The sequence below is a fragment of the Lutra lutra genome, chromosome 12 (assembly GCF_902655055.1).
Source record: "Lutra lutra chromosome 12, mLutLut1.2, whole genome shotgun sequence".
NCBI classification, from domain to species: domain Eukaryota; kingdom Metazoa; phylum Chordata; class Mammalia; order Carnivora; family Mustelidae; genus Lutra; species Lutra lutra.
The window spans coordinates 67,907,843-67,925,830 of NC_062289.1; the positions used below are offsets into that span (position 1 = coordinate 67,907,843).

Sequence of the window (17,988 nt, forward strand, 5' to 3'; positions counted from 1 at the left end):
AGGGGAGTGTTAAAATCCCCTACTATTATTGTATTCTTGTCGATATGTTTCTTTGATTTTGTTATTAATTGGTTTATATAGTTGGCTGCTCCCCCGTTAGGGGCATAGATATTTAAAATTGTTAGATCTTCTTGTTGGACAGTTCCTTTGAGTATGATATAGTGTCCTTCCTCATCTCTTATTATAGTCTTTGGCTTAAAATCTAATTGATCTGATATAAGGATTGCCACTCCTGCTTTCTTCTGATGTCCGTTAGCATGGTAAATTCTTTTCCACCCCCTCACTTTAAACCTGGAGGTGTCTTCGGGTTTAAGATGAGTTTCTTGTAGGCAACATATAGATGGTTTTTGTTTTTTTATCCATTCTGATACCCTGTGTCTTTTGATTGGGGCATTTAGCCCATTAACATTCAGGGTAAGTATTGAGAGATATGAATTTAGTGCGATTGTATTGCCTGTAAGGTGACTGTTATTGTATATTGTCTCTGTTTCTTTCTGATCTACTACTTTGAGGGTCTCTCTTTGCTTAGAGGACCCCTTTCAATATTTCCTGTAGAGCTGGTTTGGTGTTTGCAAATTCTTTCAGTTTTTGTTTGTCCTGGAAGCTTTTAATCTCTCCTTCTATTTTCAATGATAGCCTAGCTGGATATAGTATTCTTGGTTGCATGTTTTTCTCATTTAGTACTCTGAATATATCATGCCAGCTCTTTCTGGCCTGCCAGGTCTCTGTGGATAAGTCTGCTGCCAATCTAATATTTTTACCATTGTACGTTACAGACTTCTTTTCCCGGGCTGCTTTCAGGATCTTTTCTTTGTCACTAAGACTTGTCAATTTTACTATTAGGTGACGGGGTGTGGACCTATTCTTATTGATTTTGAGGGGGGTTCTCTGAACCTCCTGAATTTTGATGATTGTTCCCTTTGCCATATTGGGAAATTCTCTCCAATCATTCTCTCCAATATACCTTCTGCTCCCCTCTCTGTTTCCTCTTCTTCTGGAATCACAATTATTCTAATGTTGTTTCGTCTTATGGTGTCACTTATCTCTCGAATTCTCCCCTCGTGGTCCAGTAGCTGTTTGTCCCTCTTTTGCTCAGCTTCTTTATTCTCTGTCATTTGGTCTTCCATATTGCTAATTCTTTCTTCTGCCTCATTTATCCTAGCAGTGAGAGCCTCCATTTTTGATTGCACCTCATTAATAGCTTTTTTGATTTCATCTTGGTTAGATTTTAGTCTTTTATTTCTCCAGAAAGGGCTTTTATATCTCCCGAGAGGGTTGCTTTAATATCTTCCATGCCTTTTTCAAGCCCGGCTAGAACCTTGAGAATCGTCATTCTGAACTCTATATCTGACATATTACCAATGTCTGTATTGTGGGTCCCTAGCCTTTGGTACTGCCTCTTGTTCTTTTTTTTGTTGTGAATTTTTTCGCCTTGTCATTTTGTCCAGATAAGAGTATATGAAGGAGCAAGTAAAATACTAAAAGGGTGGCAACAACCCCAGGAAAATATGCTTTAGCCAAATCAGAAGAGATCCCGAATTGTTAGGGGGGAGAAAGGGGATAAAAAGGGGTTCAGAAAGAAAGAAAAAAAAGAAAAAAAAAAGAAACTATTAAAAAAAGAAAGCCGATAAAGAAAAAATATAAAAAGAGGAAAAAAATATATATATTAGATAAACTATTTAAAAAACGTTAAAAAAAGAAAACGGTAAAAGTTAAAAAAAATTAGCAGAAGAAGAGAAAAAGAAAAAAAATTGAAAAAGAAAAAAAATTAAATTAACTGCAAGGCTAAAAAATCATGGGGAGAAAGCCATGAGTTCCGTGCTTTGCTTTCTTCTCCTCTGGAATTCTGCCGCTCTTCTTGGTAGGTGAACTTGGTCCTGGCTGGGTTTCCCATTGATCTTCTGGGGGAGGGGCCTGTTGTAGTGATTCTCAAGCGTCTTTGCCGCAGGCGGAGTTGCACCACCCTTACCCGGGGCCGGGCTGTGTTATCGGCTCTGGTTTGCTTTCGGGAGCTTTTGTTCCCTGAGCGCTTTCCGTATAGTCCGGAGGACGGGAATGAAGATGGCGGCCTCCCGGTGTCCGGCCCGGAGGAGCCGAGAGCCCGGGCCCCACTCCTCAGTGCGCCCTCAGAGAACAGCGCCCAATGACTCCCGTCACCCTGGCCTCTGGCCGCGCTCCGAGCTGACCGAGCCTGCGACCGGTTCAAGGCAACCCCGAGCTGAGAGTCACTCCTCGGCTCTGTCTCTGTAGCCGGCTTCCCCGTTCTAATACCGGTGAGCTCTGCGACACTCAGACACCCCCGATCCTTCTGGGACCCTGCGGGAGCTGAGGCCGCGCTGACCCCGCCTGGGCTTCACCCCGGTTAAGCCTCTGGAGCGATGTCCCTCAGCGGAACAGACTTTTAAAAGTCCTGATTTTGCTCCGTTGCTCCGCCGCTCGCCGGCCCCTCCCCCCGCGGTCTATCTTCCCGTCGCTTTGGATTCACTTTTCCGCCAGTCCTACCTTGCAGAAAGTGGTTGATTTTCTGTTTCTGGAATTGCTGTTCTTCTTCTCTTCAATCTCCCGTTGGATTTGTAGGTGTTTGCAATCTTTAGATAAGCTATTTAGCTGATCTCCGCTACCCGAAGTAGTCTCAGCCTGCTACTTCTCCGCCATCTTGACTCCTCCCCCCTAAAATGATGTTATTTTAATAGTTTCTTCTGGATTTGCAGTCCTCACCTCCTACCTTATCAGAGTTCCTCCCAGTGACACGACATCACTCACACGGAGGATGAGGACATCATAACGTGGTCTCAACTCTCTCATTATTTCTGCTCTCAACGTCATACATTTTATTCATTCCTCCATTACAAACATATTGCTATTGTTTTTCTTTAAGCACATGATTGTATTTATAGATAGAAACCACTAAAATTTGTTTTATGTTTATCCATGTAGTTATGATTTCCCCAAGCTTATTATATTTGTGTAGACTCACATTTCCCTCTGTCACCCTTTCCTTCTGTCCGAACGGCATCCTTCACTGTACCCTGTGCTGAGGGTCTGTGGGTAATCAGTTCTGGGAGGTTTCCAGTCTGAGAAAGGTTTATTTTGTCCTCACTTTCCAATGACATTTTTCTCAGTAAAGACCAAAGATGACAGATATTTTGTACTAGAATTTGTAGACATATCTCCCCTGTTTTCAGTTTTCCAGTTTACATAGTTCATGATGAGGGGTGTGCTCCCATCACAATGCTGCTTCTCTGTATGGAACACAACTCTCCTCTCTGGTTGTGAGAGTGTCTGCATCACTGGTTTGTAGCAATTTCATTACGATGTCTGCCGTGCTGTTTCTCATGTTCCCTGTGCCCGAACTTTGTTGAGCTTCTTAGATACATTGGTTCATGGGTTTCACCAATTTGAAAACTTGGTGGTACTTTTTCCTTCATATAGGTCTTCAGTCACCACCCTCCCCTCCACCATCTCTGCCTCAGTTACTCCAATTACACATCTTTAGGTGGAAAGAAGCTGTCCTCCCTGCACTGAGACTTTCTTCAATTTCTCCAGCTATTTCACTCTGTGTTTCATTTTGAATGGTTTCTATTGCTGTAACATCCGGGTGACTAGTTTCTTCTTTTGTAACATGTAATCTGCTGTCTCATCTCTGTATTTCTACATCTTAGAAGATGTGATCATCAGCTGGGGAAGATTTAAAAGATTTGGCCTTTGGAAAATGTATTTTATATCTGCTTCCACCATATTCAGTCATTCATGCATTCACATCCACAGATTAAATATAGTTATAATAAATGTGTCCTTATCCTCTGCCAATCCACCTCTTGCAGAACCTGTCTGAAGGTGTGTGAGGAGGGTCAGGTTTCAGATCTCAGATGTAGGATCCTAGGCCAAACCTGCTCTCTGCTCTGTTCATAGTCCTCCTGGGGCTGAAGGAGCTGAGAAGGCTGAAGGTGGAAGGGGTTTTTGTTTCACTTCCCCATCTTCCTGTGTCACTGTGAGCAGCAGTATCAGTGCTGTCATAGGACTGACAGTAATAGTCAGCCTCATCCTCAGCCCAGGTCCCACTGATGGTCAGAGTGTGTGTGGTCCCTGAACTAGAGCCAGAGAATCAGTCAGGAATCCCAGAGGGCCATTTACTGTTCTTGTAAATAACCAGCATGGGTGCTTGGCCTGGCTTCTGCTGGTACCACTGTGCATATTTTTTGTTCAGTACTTCTCCAGAGCAGGCGATTGTAGCCATTTGTCCCAGGGACACAGACACCAAGGGAGACTGAGTCAGCACACTGGAGGCCATCAAGCCTGAAAAGACAGAAGAGGAGAAGTTGGTGTGAGGGTCAGGGGCTTCTCCCAGGGACCCAATCTTGATCCTGCGCTGGTCTGACTCAGGGTTCACTGCAAGCCCAGCTCAGTCCTGTGGGGGCTGAGCACGTGGGCAGCCCTGGGGCAGTACCTGTGCAAAGAGTGAGGACAGGGAGCAGGAGAGGGGTCCAGGCCATGGTGGATGTGCCCAGAGCTCTGCCTTCTGAGACCCACAGCACTGCTAGGCTCCACCCCAGCCTCTTTTATTCCCTTCCAGGCTCTTGGGACTGTGATTGTTAGTACTTATGCAAATTCCTCCATTTCTGGGGCACTCAATTGTTAAACAAGTGTTGTGATTAGAATATGTGACTGAGGAGGAAGAGGGGAGCCCCCAATTTCCTCCAGCCAGATTTCTGTTCAGACCACTAGCCTTTCTCTGCAGGGTCTGAGATCACAGGCACTTTCTAGGGATCAGACCACATGATAACTCCCTGTGGCCCCACTGCTGGCAGTCTGTCCTTGGCTCCCTCTGTGGTGTTTCTGGAGCCTGACCATGGGGCTGGGCTGGGCCCTCTGAGAGTTACAGACAACACTTGATACAGGGAGGGTGGTTCTGTGGCCTCATTACCTTTCTCATCTTCTTGCACAGTGTCCCCTCTGTTTCCCCAGAGGTACTATGATCCCATGCTTCCCATGTCATTAGATTGTGGAACTTTCTGAGAACATTTGTTCATCATTCTGTCATTGAAGTGATGGAAGATTCTGTCTCAAGAGAGAGCCCCCAGGACAAGTCACAGATGTTGTGCCTCAGTATCCCAGTAGGAATAGACCCAGTTGAGGAGGGTTTGACAGTGGCTGAATTTAGCACAAATGGGGTGGGATAGGAAGGCATGAAGAGGACCTGTGCTAGAGACAGAGGCAAATTCTGTAGGAGACAGATGAGAGACAAGACAGAACTTTACATCAGTGTCTACCATACTGTGTCATCAAAAGGAAATAGTAGTAATCATTAGGTGGATAATGGGACATGTCTGGGTGATTAAGTTCTAGAACCTAGGTGAGGTTCGGTGGGCTGAGGTCCGGAGCCAATGACGGAGAAAGAATTCTTGAGACATCTTTGGTGCAAAATGGTGGTTTATTAAAGCATGGGGACAGGACCCGTGGGCAGGAAGAGCTGCTGCCCTGAGTTGTGAGGGATGGCAGGTTATGTACCTTTCGGTTGGGGGAAGGTGAGGGGAAGGGAGGTTTCAACAGAACTTCATATGCTCAAGAGGGCCTACAAGGTGCCAGGATACCTGAGGCCTTGCGGCTTGATCAATGTTGTCTTTAGGCCAGCCATTAACATCAAGATAGTTGGGAGATTTTTTAGTGGGATGTCACAATCCTGCTATCAGTCATCTTTGTTGGTGAGATTTAGGTTTAGAAGAGATTTAACTTTATTTAGGGCTTGAGGAACTGAGTTATTTGCCTCTGGAAATTGTGCTATTGATAAGGTAACTTCTTTGTTTGTAGATCTCTAGGACATTTGTAAACCGAGAGAGACTCTGTCTTACAGGATTGTGATCTCTGCAAGTTAACTATTTGTTTCTCAATTATGGCAGTCAGGGGTGCCTGAGGAATGTCACACACATTACCAAGGGGAGAGGGTGGAGAGGGGGTGCAGGGTGCCAGCTTTTGCTTTGTCTTCAGCCAGCCTTCTGCTCCCTCATCATTCCCCCCTGAACAATTTTGACCCTTAAATCTTTAAGGTAGTTGAAGGTGGAAGTTCTCATCTTCTGTAACTTCTTCCTGCTGAATAGGGGCATAGAGCTGTCCCTACCTCCTCGGGTCAACATTGATCAATTGAGGAACATATAGGGGAGTTACGAAAGGTGGAGGCAGCTGAATCCAGCGCTGACAGTGAAGAAGTGTCTCTGTGCATGGTCAGGATCATCTGTCGTGTTGAAGTCATTGCAGCAATGGAGTCTCGGCACCAAGTAGAGAAACACTGAACAAAGCAACATATTAAGATTAATAAGGCTATAAGAATGAGAACCCCAAGAAAGAGATTTTTAATTCTTGGCCATAGTCCTCCTTCAAACCAGGAACTTAACCATTCACTAAGAGAGAGAGAGAGAGAAGGATCTTGTAGAGCCTTAATCTGGGCATTCATATGTTTTATTAGTCCTGTGACATTTTTGTGATAGTCTGGGATGTACACACAACATTCTGTTTTGATAATTGTGCATGTGCCACTCTGTGCTCCTGTCAGGACATCTAAGGCCATTCCATTTCATAGGACTGCCTTAAGTATCTGTGAGATTTCTATATTTAAGTAGAGAGATGCTACTTAGTGAATCATTGAGTGCCTTTGTATTATATTTATTAAGGGCTTCTACATGCCACATGACATCCTCTAGTCCCACAGATGGAACAAAAATGGATGCTAAGTGATCATACCATTTAAAAACAGATCGTGTCCATCTTTGCTTTAAATTGGGGAGATTAGCTGGAGTGGTGATGATCTTAGTAATGTGCCCATGAATCCAGGCAAATCCTAAAGTACAGTGACCTATCCACCCTGGAAAAAGCCAGGGCCACAGGTTAGTTCCACATATCCAGTGGGTTCCGTTTGGAGTTGACCATCTAATGCCAGGTCACCTTACCCAATCAGTAGCAAACCAGTCAGTAGCCTGGAATACTATTACTTGGGAACACATTTCTAGTGATAGCCATCCTAGATGTCATGTGTTATTTGCCCAAGTAACATACGTTTGATTTCTTTGTTCCCAGCATAAAACTGACTTTTGACTGAGCTGTCCAATAGTGGGTGAACCACAAATATGTATCCCAGATTTGATATATGCCATTCTCAGTATAGCAATACGGGGGGTTTTGTAACTTAGGCCCATATTTGATTGGGGAGTTATGGCTTGACAGCAATCCCCTTTCCTTCCAAATAGCTCCATGGGCATGTAGTACCAGGAAGTCATATTTGGAGTCAGTGTTAATGTTTATTTTTAGGCTTTGGCAATTGCATAGTGCTAGTGAGCACTTTGGCATACCTAGCTTTTCTTCTTCTTCTTCTTCTTTTTTTTTTTAATGAAAACTACTGTCATCAGTAAACCAACTGTCATTCGTATTTTTAACAGGGGCATCTTAAATCTGGCCAAATAGAGTAAGCAAAATCAATAACCTCTAAACATTTTTGCTCTACAGAGAAAGAAGCACAATGGTCAGGTTCAGGCATATGGGTAACTAGGTTTAAAGTTTGACAAGTTTTAAGTATTATTTCTGGCATATCTGTAAGTATAGCCCAGTATTTAATAAGTTGGCCTCCATCATCCATTGGTAGCCTTTGGCTTCTAAGACAAATCTGGACCTGATGTGAAGTCATTACAGTCAGGGACTGTCCCATAGTGAGCTTTGAGGCTCCTTTTATGTGGAGGGCTGTTCTATGCTTAGCTAAAGCATCTGTTTGCAATTGCATCTCAACAGAGGTGGCTTCTAGGATAAATATGACTAAGGGCTGAAACCATTAAGTAGCCCTTTGAGTGGTCCAGTCTTAACAATATCCTGATTACAGAGGATCACTGGCAAGTGGGAGAAAACTTGCCAAGAGGTCAGGGGAGTCCCCCATGCATCATCCAGTCCAATCATAAAGAAAGTGGGGTCATTCAATATCTCCACAAGTCCATAGTTAATCCTATGGAGTGTGGTATGCTGGCTTTTAGGCAATTTCATTATCCCAGCCACACACAAGGTGTTAGTTAAGTTATACAGTTGTAGGGGAATCAATCCCATTTTTCCAGTTGTTTAATCATGTGCCATGGCGTTCTGCTAATATCCCCACAAAATAAGATCGACTAAAGAGGCTATTGTGCAACTTCTCTGAAGTTTACCTCAAGTTGTCTAGCTTAGGTAAACAAACATTTAAAGACAATCAAATCTAGAATTTAACATCCATAAAGGTGTGTTACTAAAACATAATTTTTCTCTCTAAAATAACCCTCATTTCCAGAGATAGCCAAATCAGGACTAATTCATTTGAAAAACAAGTCCAGTTTTAACAAACCTGGCCTAATTATTTCCAAGATCCTTCTGTCTCTCTCTCAGTGAATGGTTAAGTTCCTGGTTTGAAGGAGGACTATGACCAACAATTAAAATCTCTTTCTTGGGGTTCTCATTCTTATAGCCTTATTAATCTTAATATGTTGCTTTGTTCAGTGTTTCTCTACTTGGTGCCGAGACTCCATTGCTGCAATGACTTCAACACGACAGATGATCCTGACCATGCACAGAGACACTTCTTCACTGTCAGCGCTGGATTCAGCTGCCTCCACCTTTCGTAACTCCCCTATATGTTCCTCAATTGATCAATGTTGACCCGAGTAGGTAGGGACAGCTCTATGCCCCTATTCAGCAGGAAGAAGTTACAGAAGATGAGAACTTCCACCTTCAACTACCTTAAAGATTTAAGGGTCAAAATTGTTCAGGGGGGAATGATGAGGGAGCAGAAGGCTGGCTGAAGACAAAGCAAAAGCTGGCACCCTGCACCCCCTCTCCACCCTCTCCCCTTGGTAATGTGTGTGACATTCCTCAGGCACCCCTGACTGCCATAATTGAGAAACAAATAGTTAACTTGCAGAGATCACAATCCTGTAAGACAGAGTCTCTCTCGGTTTACAAATGTCCTAGAGATCTACAAACAAAGAAGTTACCTTATCAATAGCACAATTTCCAGAGGCAAATAACTCAGTTCCTCAAGCCCTAAATAAAGTTAAATCTCTTCTAAACCTAAATCTCACCAACAAAGATGACTGATAGCAGGATTGTGACATCCCACTAAAAAATCTCCCAACTATCTTGATGTTAATGGCTGGCCTAAAGACAACATTGATCAAGCCGCAAGGCCTCAGGTATCCTGGCACCTTGTAGGCCCTCTTGAGCATATGAAAGTTCTGTTGAAACCTCCCTTCCCCTCACCTTCCCCCAACCGAAAGGTACATAACCTGCCATCCCTCACAACTCAGGGCAGCAGCTCTTCCTGCCCACGGGTCCTGTCCCCATGCTTTAATAAACCACCATTTTGCACCAAAGATGTCTCAAGAATTCTTTCTCCGTCATTGGCTCCGGACCTCAGCCCACCGAACCTCACCTAGGTTCTAGAACTTCATCATGGGGACATTGGTCAGCTTTCTTGTCCATCCAATCTTGATCTTTTTCAGTGGGCTCCATAGCAAAGGGCCCATGTTGTAAGGTGGGTGGTTATTCACATCAAAGTTAATCACTTTGGATTTAATTTTTCTATAACTCACATCTCCTGGAGTTTGGTGTGAGAGGATTTTGAACTACCCTGTTTGTTGTTTGGTGAATTGGGAATCAGGTAATTCAGACTTGGATATAATTGCACATGTTACAAGTCACAGAGTAGCTGAAAACTTTTCCTTATGTACCCACAGAGGCAGACAGGAGATTCCAACACCACGATTAACTCCCTGAAACCCCACTGCATTTGCCTAATTATTTAAACTCTTCAATATTTTGTATCCTTTAACTTGAAAACAAGTATTTCTCACAGCAGTATAAGCTTCCCCATTTCACAGCAGGTAAAGTGAGTCCCCAGAGAGGCTAGTTTCCCAGGAAAACAGAGGAAAATGGGGGCGCATCCAGGAGTGGAGATCAGTTGTTCTGGTTTGGGAACCTGGGCTCCTTGGGGCAGAGCTTGACTAGGGCAGGAGGGAGGGAGTATGAATGCCCTGCTCTGGTTGTGGAGAGTGTGACATGGGTCCTGACTCTTCCTGGCAGGTATTCAAAGTAGGGGGCACTGCCTGGGGTGTTTCATGAGGACTGTCATGGGGGAACTGAGTGTCTAAAACCCAGCTGAGGTAAGCAGGAATATACACATTCAAGAGATCCCCTAATATACCTGGGACTGGTAGGAACTCAAAACACCACTGTCTGGGGTGTTTTATAATGACTGTCATAAAGCAATTGTCTGTCTACAACACAACTGGGGTAAACAGGAGTATATGGACTCAGGAGATCCCCTAAAATACCTGGGACTGTGATGACAGTCATCAGTTCAACACAATCCAATTCAGCAGGTCTGATAAGGACCCATCTTCCAGAATGAAGGTTTGGTCATCCCAACTGGGGGAAATCATGACTAGGTCAGGTATTTGCTGAGAGAAGGAGAATATGGAGTGAACAGTGAAGAAGGTAATTTTAGACACCACAGTGACCACAGGATAGTGGCAGAAATAAATAAGATAGAAGTGATAAATGTTTTTTCCTTATGTTGACATGAATAAGTTTGAGTATATATTAATCATATGTTTCTGTTTTATTCTCCTGTTTCATCCCATTATTGTCTAACATCAGATGTGTTAACAATAGTTAACTTTATATCTCAATACTGAAGTTATATAATATCTCAGCTAGGATGAAAATAAAGATCACTAGCAGACAGTGATGTGTTTTATATCCTCTTGTGGAGAAAGGGTGAACATGTTTGTAATTGTTCACCAGATATTTTATCATATTAGGTGGACACATGCTGCTGACACTCTTTATTTGGAGACTGTGGTATGTGGGGATCTGGGTCGATTTTATGTGGATGAGGGATCATCTGTGATGTCTTATTAAGTGTCATTGTTGACAGGCTGAGCTGTATTTCACAGAATTGTTGTCTGTCCATGTATCTGAGTGGGTGTAAAGAGAGATTCTCACACAAGATTTGGAGGGTAGAAATGAGGAATGACCCAATTTGTGTCTCACTCCCATGGTGGTTGTGTTTCTTCTGGCCACTGTGTCAGCAGCAGCAACTACCCCATTGTCCCCATTCACCATCAAGAAGGATGTGGCTCTCCAATTATCAGTCAGAACTCAGAACACCTAGTGTGTCTGGATCTTTATTCAGTGTACAAAAATACAAGGAACAATCCAATCTGTCTAGGGATTGGACAAGTACATTGATGTTTGTGGGGAGAAACCCCAGCTCTATGGGTGCACAGTGGCCTCCTCAGGTCCCCGAGGGTGCTGTCTGCGATGCTGGTCTTTCTGCATTGGGTTCCTGGACGCAGACCCTGAGAAAGAGGAGTGCATGCATGGGAAATCTGGAAGGGGTTGGGGAGCTCAGCCTGGGCAGGAGAAGGCACCCATAGTGAGCCATCAAGTGAGGTCTCCCTCCTGCAGGGAGCTCTAATACTGGGACATTTCAGGACCCCTGAACATGAGGAAGGGACTTGAGGAGCTGGCCTGAGGTGATCATTCAACTGAACCTGAGAAGGGACATAACTTGCCAAGGTAGATTTCTGAAGCAATAGCACTTCCCAGTGAGGAGCTCCCCCTGTGAGCTGTCAGGAGCTCTGGGCAGTAGTGGGTGGGTGTGTGAGTCCAGATGAGGGAATGTGGGTGGCCCCTCTCTCTACTGTACCCATACTCTCCACTCAGGTGGGGGTGGCCCCCACTGATGGCATCAGGGCTTTAGGAGCTTAGCTGCTCTGGGATATTTGGATCTAATCCTGGTCCTTTGTGTGAAGAGTGGCACATAGCACAAGGAAAATGCAGAGAACAGGAGCACTGGACAAAAGGCTCCCTCTATCTTTCTTCCACTGAAGACCTCTGTCTTACATTTACACACAGGCCCAGAGAGCAGGGTAGCCTATTGCTGTCAGCTAAGTGCTCTCCTCAACCAACCTGTGCAGGGTTGCCTGAGAGCAGAGTTAGGGAGGAGCTCTGGAGACCTCAGACCTGGGGGCCTGGGCCAGACCTGCTCAATGCTTGTCCATGGTGCTCCTGGGGCTGGAAAAGAGTGTGACAGAGACAGGGAAGGGGATTGTGTCTCACTTCTCCATCTGCCTCTGTCACTGTGAGCATTACCACTGCTGTCATAGGACTGAGAGTAATATCCTTGTCCTCAGCCCAGGTCCCACTGATGGTCAGTGTGGCCGTGATTCCTGAGGTAGAGCCTGAGAACCAGAGATCCCTGAGATTTGATCATTATTTTTATTAATCACAAGCACAGGAGCTTGTTTTGGCTTCTGCTGGTATGAATATGCATATCTTTTCCCCAGTACATCTCCAGAGCAAGTGATTGCAGTCCTCTGTCCCATGGCCACTGACACAGAGGGACAGTGAGTCAGCCCACTGGAGGCCATGGAACCTGAAAAGACAGGAGAGGAGGGGTTGGTGTGAGGCCCAGGGGCTCATTCTTAGGGACCAGTACAGAGTTAGTGCTGGTGCTGAGTTCAGGGTTTGGGGCAGGCCCAGCTCAGGTCCTGTGGAGGCTGAGCTTGTGTGCAGGTCCTGGGGGTGCACCTGTGCAGAGAGTGATGATGAGGAGCAGGAGAAGAGTCCAGGCCCTGGTAGAGATGCCCAGAGCTCTGCCTCCAGAGACCCCAGAGCAGGACTGGCTCACCCAGGCTTCTCCTATGCCCTCCAGGCCATGGGGACAGTGATTGCTAGTATTAATGCAAATATATTCCTTTGTGGGTCTCTAACTGGATTGTGAGATCAGAACACTTGACTGAGGAGGAAGACCTGAGCCCTGGCTTCCTCCATGGAACTTTCTGGTCAGAAAATCAACCTTAGTTTCCAAGGTTTGGCTTCAGTAGTCAAATTCATGGGATCTGACCTGTGATTCTGTCTGAAACCTCTGTGCCTGGTGTCTGTGCTGGGCTGACTTGGGGCCTTGCAGGATCTTGGCCACAGGGTAAGCTGGGCCCTCTGAGAGTGCAGACAACCCCTCATTCAAGGTCTTGTAGCCTCATTACCAAACCTTTCCTGCCTCAGGTCCCCTGTCTGTCCCCCACTGCACTCTGGTCCCATGTTAGGCATGTCATTACTTTGGGAAACTCTTTCATTCTGAGGTTCATTCATCCTTTTCTACCTGGAAGTTGACTTGTTAACCAACCAGCAGCTGTTGGAGAGTCCTCACAATGTCTCATGTATTGACACAGGCTGTTTTCATCCCTGTGACAGCCCTCATCCCACAAGAGAGCAGAAATTGGGCACCATAATTTTTTTCATCAGTGTTTCATGTAAACATGTAAAAGGCATGACAAATCACTGGAAGCAAACTTTAAGTTTCCTGGTCTTTGTGTGGGTCCCCAAGGTCACAGGATCCCACATGGCATGAGCTTTGAGCTTGAGACAGTGTCCTTGCAGGGAGCAGATCCTGTCACTGCACAAGGACAATCCAGGGACCAGAGCTGTGGACTGAGCAGGGAGCATCCACTTCACTCTGGAGACAGTCTCACAAGTAGGTTGCTGAGCCCCTTCGGGCAATCAGGGGCTCACTGGTCCCTGCTCTCCCTCCCTCAGCTGTTCCCAAGCAAGGAACTGCAGCCTGGAGGAGGGAAAGATGAGCTGGAGGTGAGTGGTCAGGGCATCCTTGGACATGCCCAGCATGAGGAGTCAGTGCCTGAGAACACTGTTGGACAGTAGGAGGACCTGCACTTCCCACCTAGTGTGTCAGGCATTCCATCAATATTCTGTGTGTCTGACCCTCTGAATAAGGTCCCTGCAGCCTGAGAAGATAGAATGGATCATCCTGACAGTCTCTGGGGACTGAACCTGGACCCTGCTTATCCCCAGACCTGGTGTCCCTATGAGGTTCCTCTCAGGCAGCCCCACCCTCTGTCCTGCTGTTCCTGCTGCAGCTCTGCTGCCCCCTGTGGGTAGAGGAGGACTCAGACCAGGAGCTTTCCCCTTGAAAGTCACCCTGAGGCAACTGTCACCTGAGAAAAGGTGTGGACCAGGGTTTCTAGCCTCCCACAGGCAGCTGTGCCCCCTGCCCTGCCCAGCCCAGCACAGACAGATCACACACACGGTGCAGGAGGCAGGACAGGTGTGATTCCTGTACTTATCCCGGGTTGAAATGTCCTGGTCTAGTCGGCTACCTTCTTTCAGAAAGGAGAGTGCAGGGTGCAGTATAGTGCATTGAAAAGGGTCAAGGTGGAGACAATCCTGATGCCCCACAGCCACTAGATTCTTGTGCATTTAGGAATCAAGACCGATGCATCTGTATATGATAGAATACATGAAAAACGAACACACATTATAAGTTAAAGAATTGAGTAGAATATGACTAATGGGGTTTATTCCCAACATCTCCAGGGAAAGATATTGAAAGTGAGAATATTGATAAGTGCTGAGAAGTGGGTGGGGTGAGGGGAAGGAAGGGAAGAAGGAAGGGAGATGCAGAATGAATAGGGGAGCTGTGGGGAAAGGAGATCTCCTTTAACATAACTCAATCACAGCTCAGCCTGCTTGGCCTCTCCTCACACTGTTACTGGCATCACCTCTGTCTCTCCTGGCTAGATCTAATCTCCTGTTTCTGGTGCTCCCTGTGTTAAATTATAAATTGCTCATCGGGCCCAGGAGATTCCCCAAATGAGACAATGGTACTAAAGAACTTCTCTCTTGGAGACTCTGCTAAGTCCACAAGCCACATAAGAACTTTTGACAGAAATTCTCATTCCTGGACTCAGGATCACCTGGCAATCTGTGAAGCCAAAAGCTATTGACGAGGAACAATGCAGGAGGAGACACACATTCTTCATTACTTACTTCCACATGACCAGAGCTGACCAGTGGTCTCTTACTGAGACCTGATTCCTGTTATAAACTTGACAAATTATCACTAATGGAATTAGTAATTATCACTAATTAATGATAGTAATTATCACTAATGGAATCCTTTGACCACTTTTAACCAATACTTTGTAGTTGTCACTCCCTCATTGGTTGGTTACCATCTCAGCACAAGAGGGAATGTTCTTTATCTGACTCTTTTTTCCACTCACTGTTATTGCTTCAACAGTTTGTCCATCTGTCCAATGTTACTGGGTTACTTTCTCCCAAGTTATAAACACCAGAAGGCCCCAGGTGGGTTTGGAGGTGACATGATTTACTATGTGGGTTTGGATATTATTTTCCTACCATCCTCTGGACTGTTTTTCCTACAATGTTCATGGTGGAGGAAAATCCTCACTAGAGGGACCTATGGGAGTCCTCTTTTGGGACACAATCTCTGCAAACCCTTGATAGAGAACAATCCTTTACTGGAGTGTGTAGGATGGGCCTGTGATTCCCTGTGACTCAGCCCAGCATGTACTTAAAGGAATTCACTGCAAGTCTGAGACCTGCTGTTCACCTCTCCTCCTGCTCCTCCTGTAGAGGAGGAGGCTCTAGAGGAATAGCCACCTTCTCTCCTCCTACCCACGTGGGAATTTTCCAGGCTATGGACAGCCCCTGGATTTTCCATTTCAGAGCTGCATCACTAACTAAGGGGAGCCAGCCAGAAATTCTGGGATCTAGCATCATAGTTCCTCCCAATCCTGCACAGGTCCATGCCCAGGGGCCAGGGTTACCTTGATTAATACAGATGCTGAATGTTAACTCAAAAGTGTGGGTGTGTATGAAAGATGCTGCTTTTCAGATACCGGAAAATCTATGGAGGACCTCAACATGTCCAGTAAGCTTGCCATGCTCTCATTATATGCATTTGAGATGGATCACTCACAGGGTTGAGATTCAGGGGAGTCAATATATTTATCATATTAGTGTACCCCCTTCACTATGCCCCACTATTGTTTCAGTAGGTGTGTTCTTGATCAGAACCTGGAAAAGTCCTGTAGGTAGCATGTGGACTCATTCTTGGCACCACAAGTTGATAATTGACTACCGATGGAGAAACCCAAGCCATGCTCCATGCTGGTGCTGCCACATACATCTAACATGCACACTGTTTTCCCACTAGATCCCAGCTCTGCACCCACCATGGACTTAAGACTCTCTGCTATACCTCCCTTGGGGACCAAATATTTCCTTTTGAACATTCAACAGTGGCAAGAGTCCTATTATGCTTCATGATGAAATTATAGTGATGATACTCACTCAACCAATCTCTTGGTAAGCTTCAGAACTCTGAGATATCTGTCTGTTTTCTGATCATCATAGATGCACAGGGTCTGATGGCTCATGGGGTCATCTCAGACCAGCTACTCTCTCAGAGTCATTTTCCTGTCTGGGCTGGTCTGGTCTTTCCCATCACTATGGTAAAGGAAAGGGAATTTTCTGTTGTCAAAATGACCTTAGTTAGTCCCTGTGTCTGTCTCTCTGTAATGGTGCCTTGGGATTTGGTACAGGGTGACAGGGTTTCCAGGGAGAGTCAAAGGTCTCAGGGCCCTGGAGAGGGGCATGCAGCAGTTCCATCTGAGTCCCCATGGGAAGAGGAGAGAGAGGGTGGGAGGTTTTAGCTTCACTTTCCCTTTGTGTGTATCACTGTGGCTTAACCATATTGACCATTGATGGTATGGCTCTCACAGAGGTAATACTCAGTCTCATCCTCAGACTGGATGTTGGAGTTGGTTAAATAGCAGTAACATCCAGAGCTGGAGCCTGAGAAGCGATTGGGGATCCCGTCCCCCTTGCTATGGCTTCCGTCACTATTAACCTTCATCACATACTGAGGGGCATCCCCTGGTTGCTGTTGATACCAGCGAACAAAGTAATTGCTGTGCTCCCTGCTCAGGGTGCGGGTGAGGTTGACTAAGGCTCCCAGGGAGGCAGATGTAGATGGAGGCTGAGTCAGCACAGGCAGAGCACAGAAACCTGGAAACACAAAACACAAGAATGATGCTGAATGTACCCTGGGCAGTCCCTGGGTACTGTGCTTGGAAGGAAATGTTAAGGAGGTGGAACCCTGTCCTGTAGAGAAAATAAAGGGCAGGAGGTAGAATAGAACCCAGCCCATGATGGAGGGGAACTTCAAAGACCTCTGCTCTGAGCCTGTCCTGCTGGGACTGAACTCCAAACTCCCACCTTATCCTGTGTTTTTGCAGCTCAAGGAAGGAGGGGAAACCAGATGCAAATCCATTTTCCATCCTTCAGTGTGTCTGTGTAAGCTCTGTCTGAGCTCTGAGGTTAAGGTCCTCATGCTGGTAATTTCCTCAGGTCAGAAGAAGGACCAGGTGTGGGTTTCTAAGGTGGAGAGTTGATTATACACAAGTACCATCAAAGGAAGCATCAGTCATACCCTTTGCACTTGAGCATAGCCCAGGGAATTTGGACTTATTGGGGTCTCATACCAAGATACACAGTGTCCCTCTGGGTCTCCTGGGATGAGTGGCACCCTACATGTATTGCTAGTTTAACAAAATGACTACTTCTGAGCCCTCAGTAGGTGCTAAACCTTTGGTGGATGTGTACATGTTCCACTGAATAAGACACAATAAAAAGAGTAGCTCTATGCTCAAGACACAGTTTTCCTCCAGTCTTTTAAATGAAGAATCTAACATTGAGAGATTACATGATTTTCTCACTTCTTATTTCTCAAGACAGTGATGAGTGAGTCAAGTTTCCAGTCCAAGAGACATCCCAGAAACTTACCTTCCAATCCCTTCTCTGCCCTGTCCCCTCACCGTGCTCCTCTCCGCTCATCCCAAGCCTATTGGGCCCCTCTGTTCATCACCCTCTCTCCTTTATTCCAGTCTATATCCTCCAGGGTCTGTTCTGAAGAGTGCTCAGATATCTCAGATATTCATGGTGTTGCAATCAGTGTTTCCCAAGGAAAACCACCCTGCTGGCTGAGAGTCTATACTGTAGAGACAGTTACCCTAAGGAAACCTCATGCATTTAACCTGTTCTGTCCAATGTGGTTGCCACAAGCCATGCATACATGTGGACCATTGAATATGGATCATC

General features: G+C 45.6%; 1 pseudogene and 1 gene segment (V, D, J or C); both read right to left on the reverse strand.

Moving 5' to 3' along the window:
* The window catches only part of LOC125081773 (Ig kappa chain V-III region MOPC 321-like), a 130,467-nt gene extending 125,917 nt beyond the window's left edge, over positions 1-4,550 (reverse strand). The window contains 1 exon segment of the V gene segment in view: positions 4,448-4,550. Within this exon segment, the coding sequence occupies positions 4,448-4,493 (46 nt within the window).
* Positions 4,551-16,573: 12,023 nt separating this feature from the next.
* LOC125082622 (immunoglobulin lambda variable 4-3-like) lies at positions 16,574-17,168 on the reverse strand (annotated as a pseudogene).
* Between the last annotated feature and the right edge of the window lie 820 nt (positions 17,169-17,988).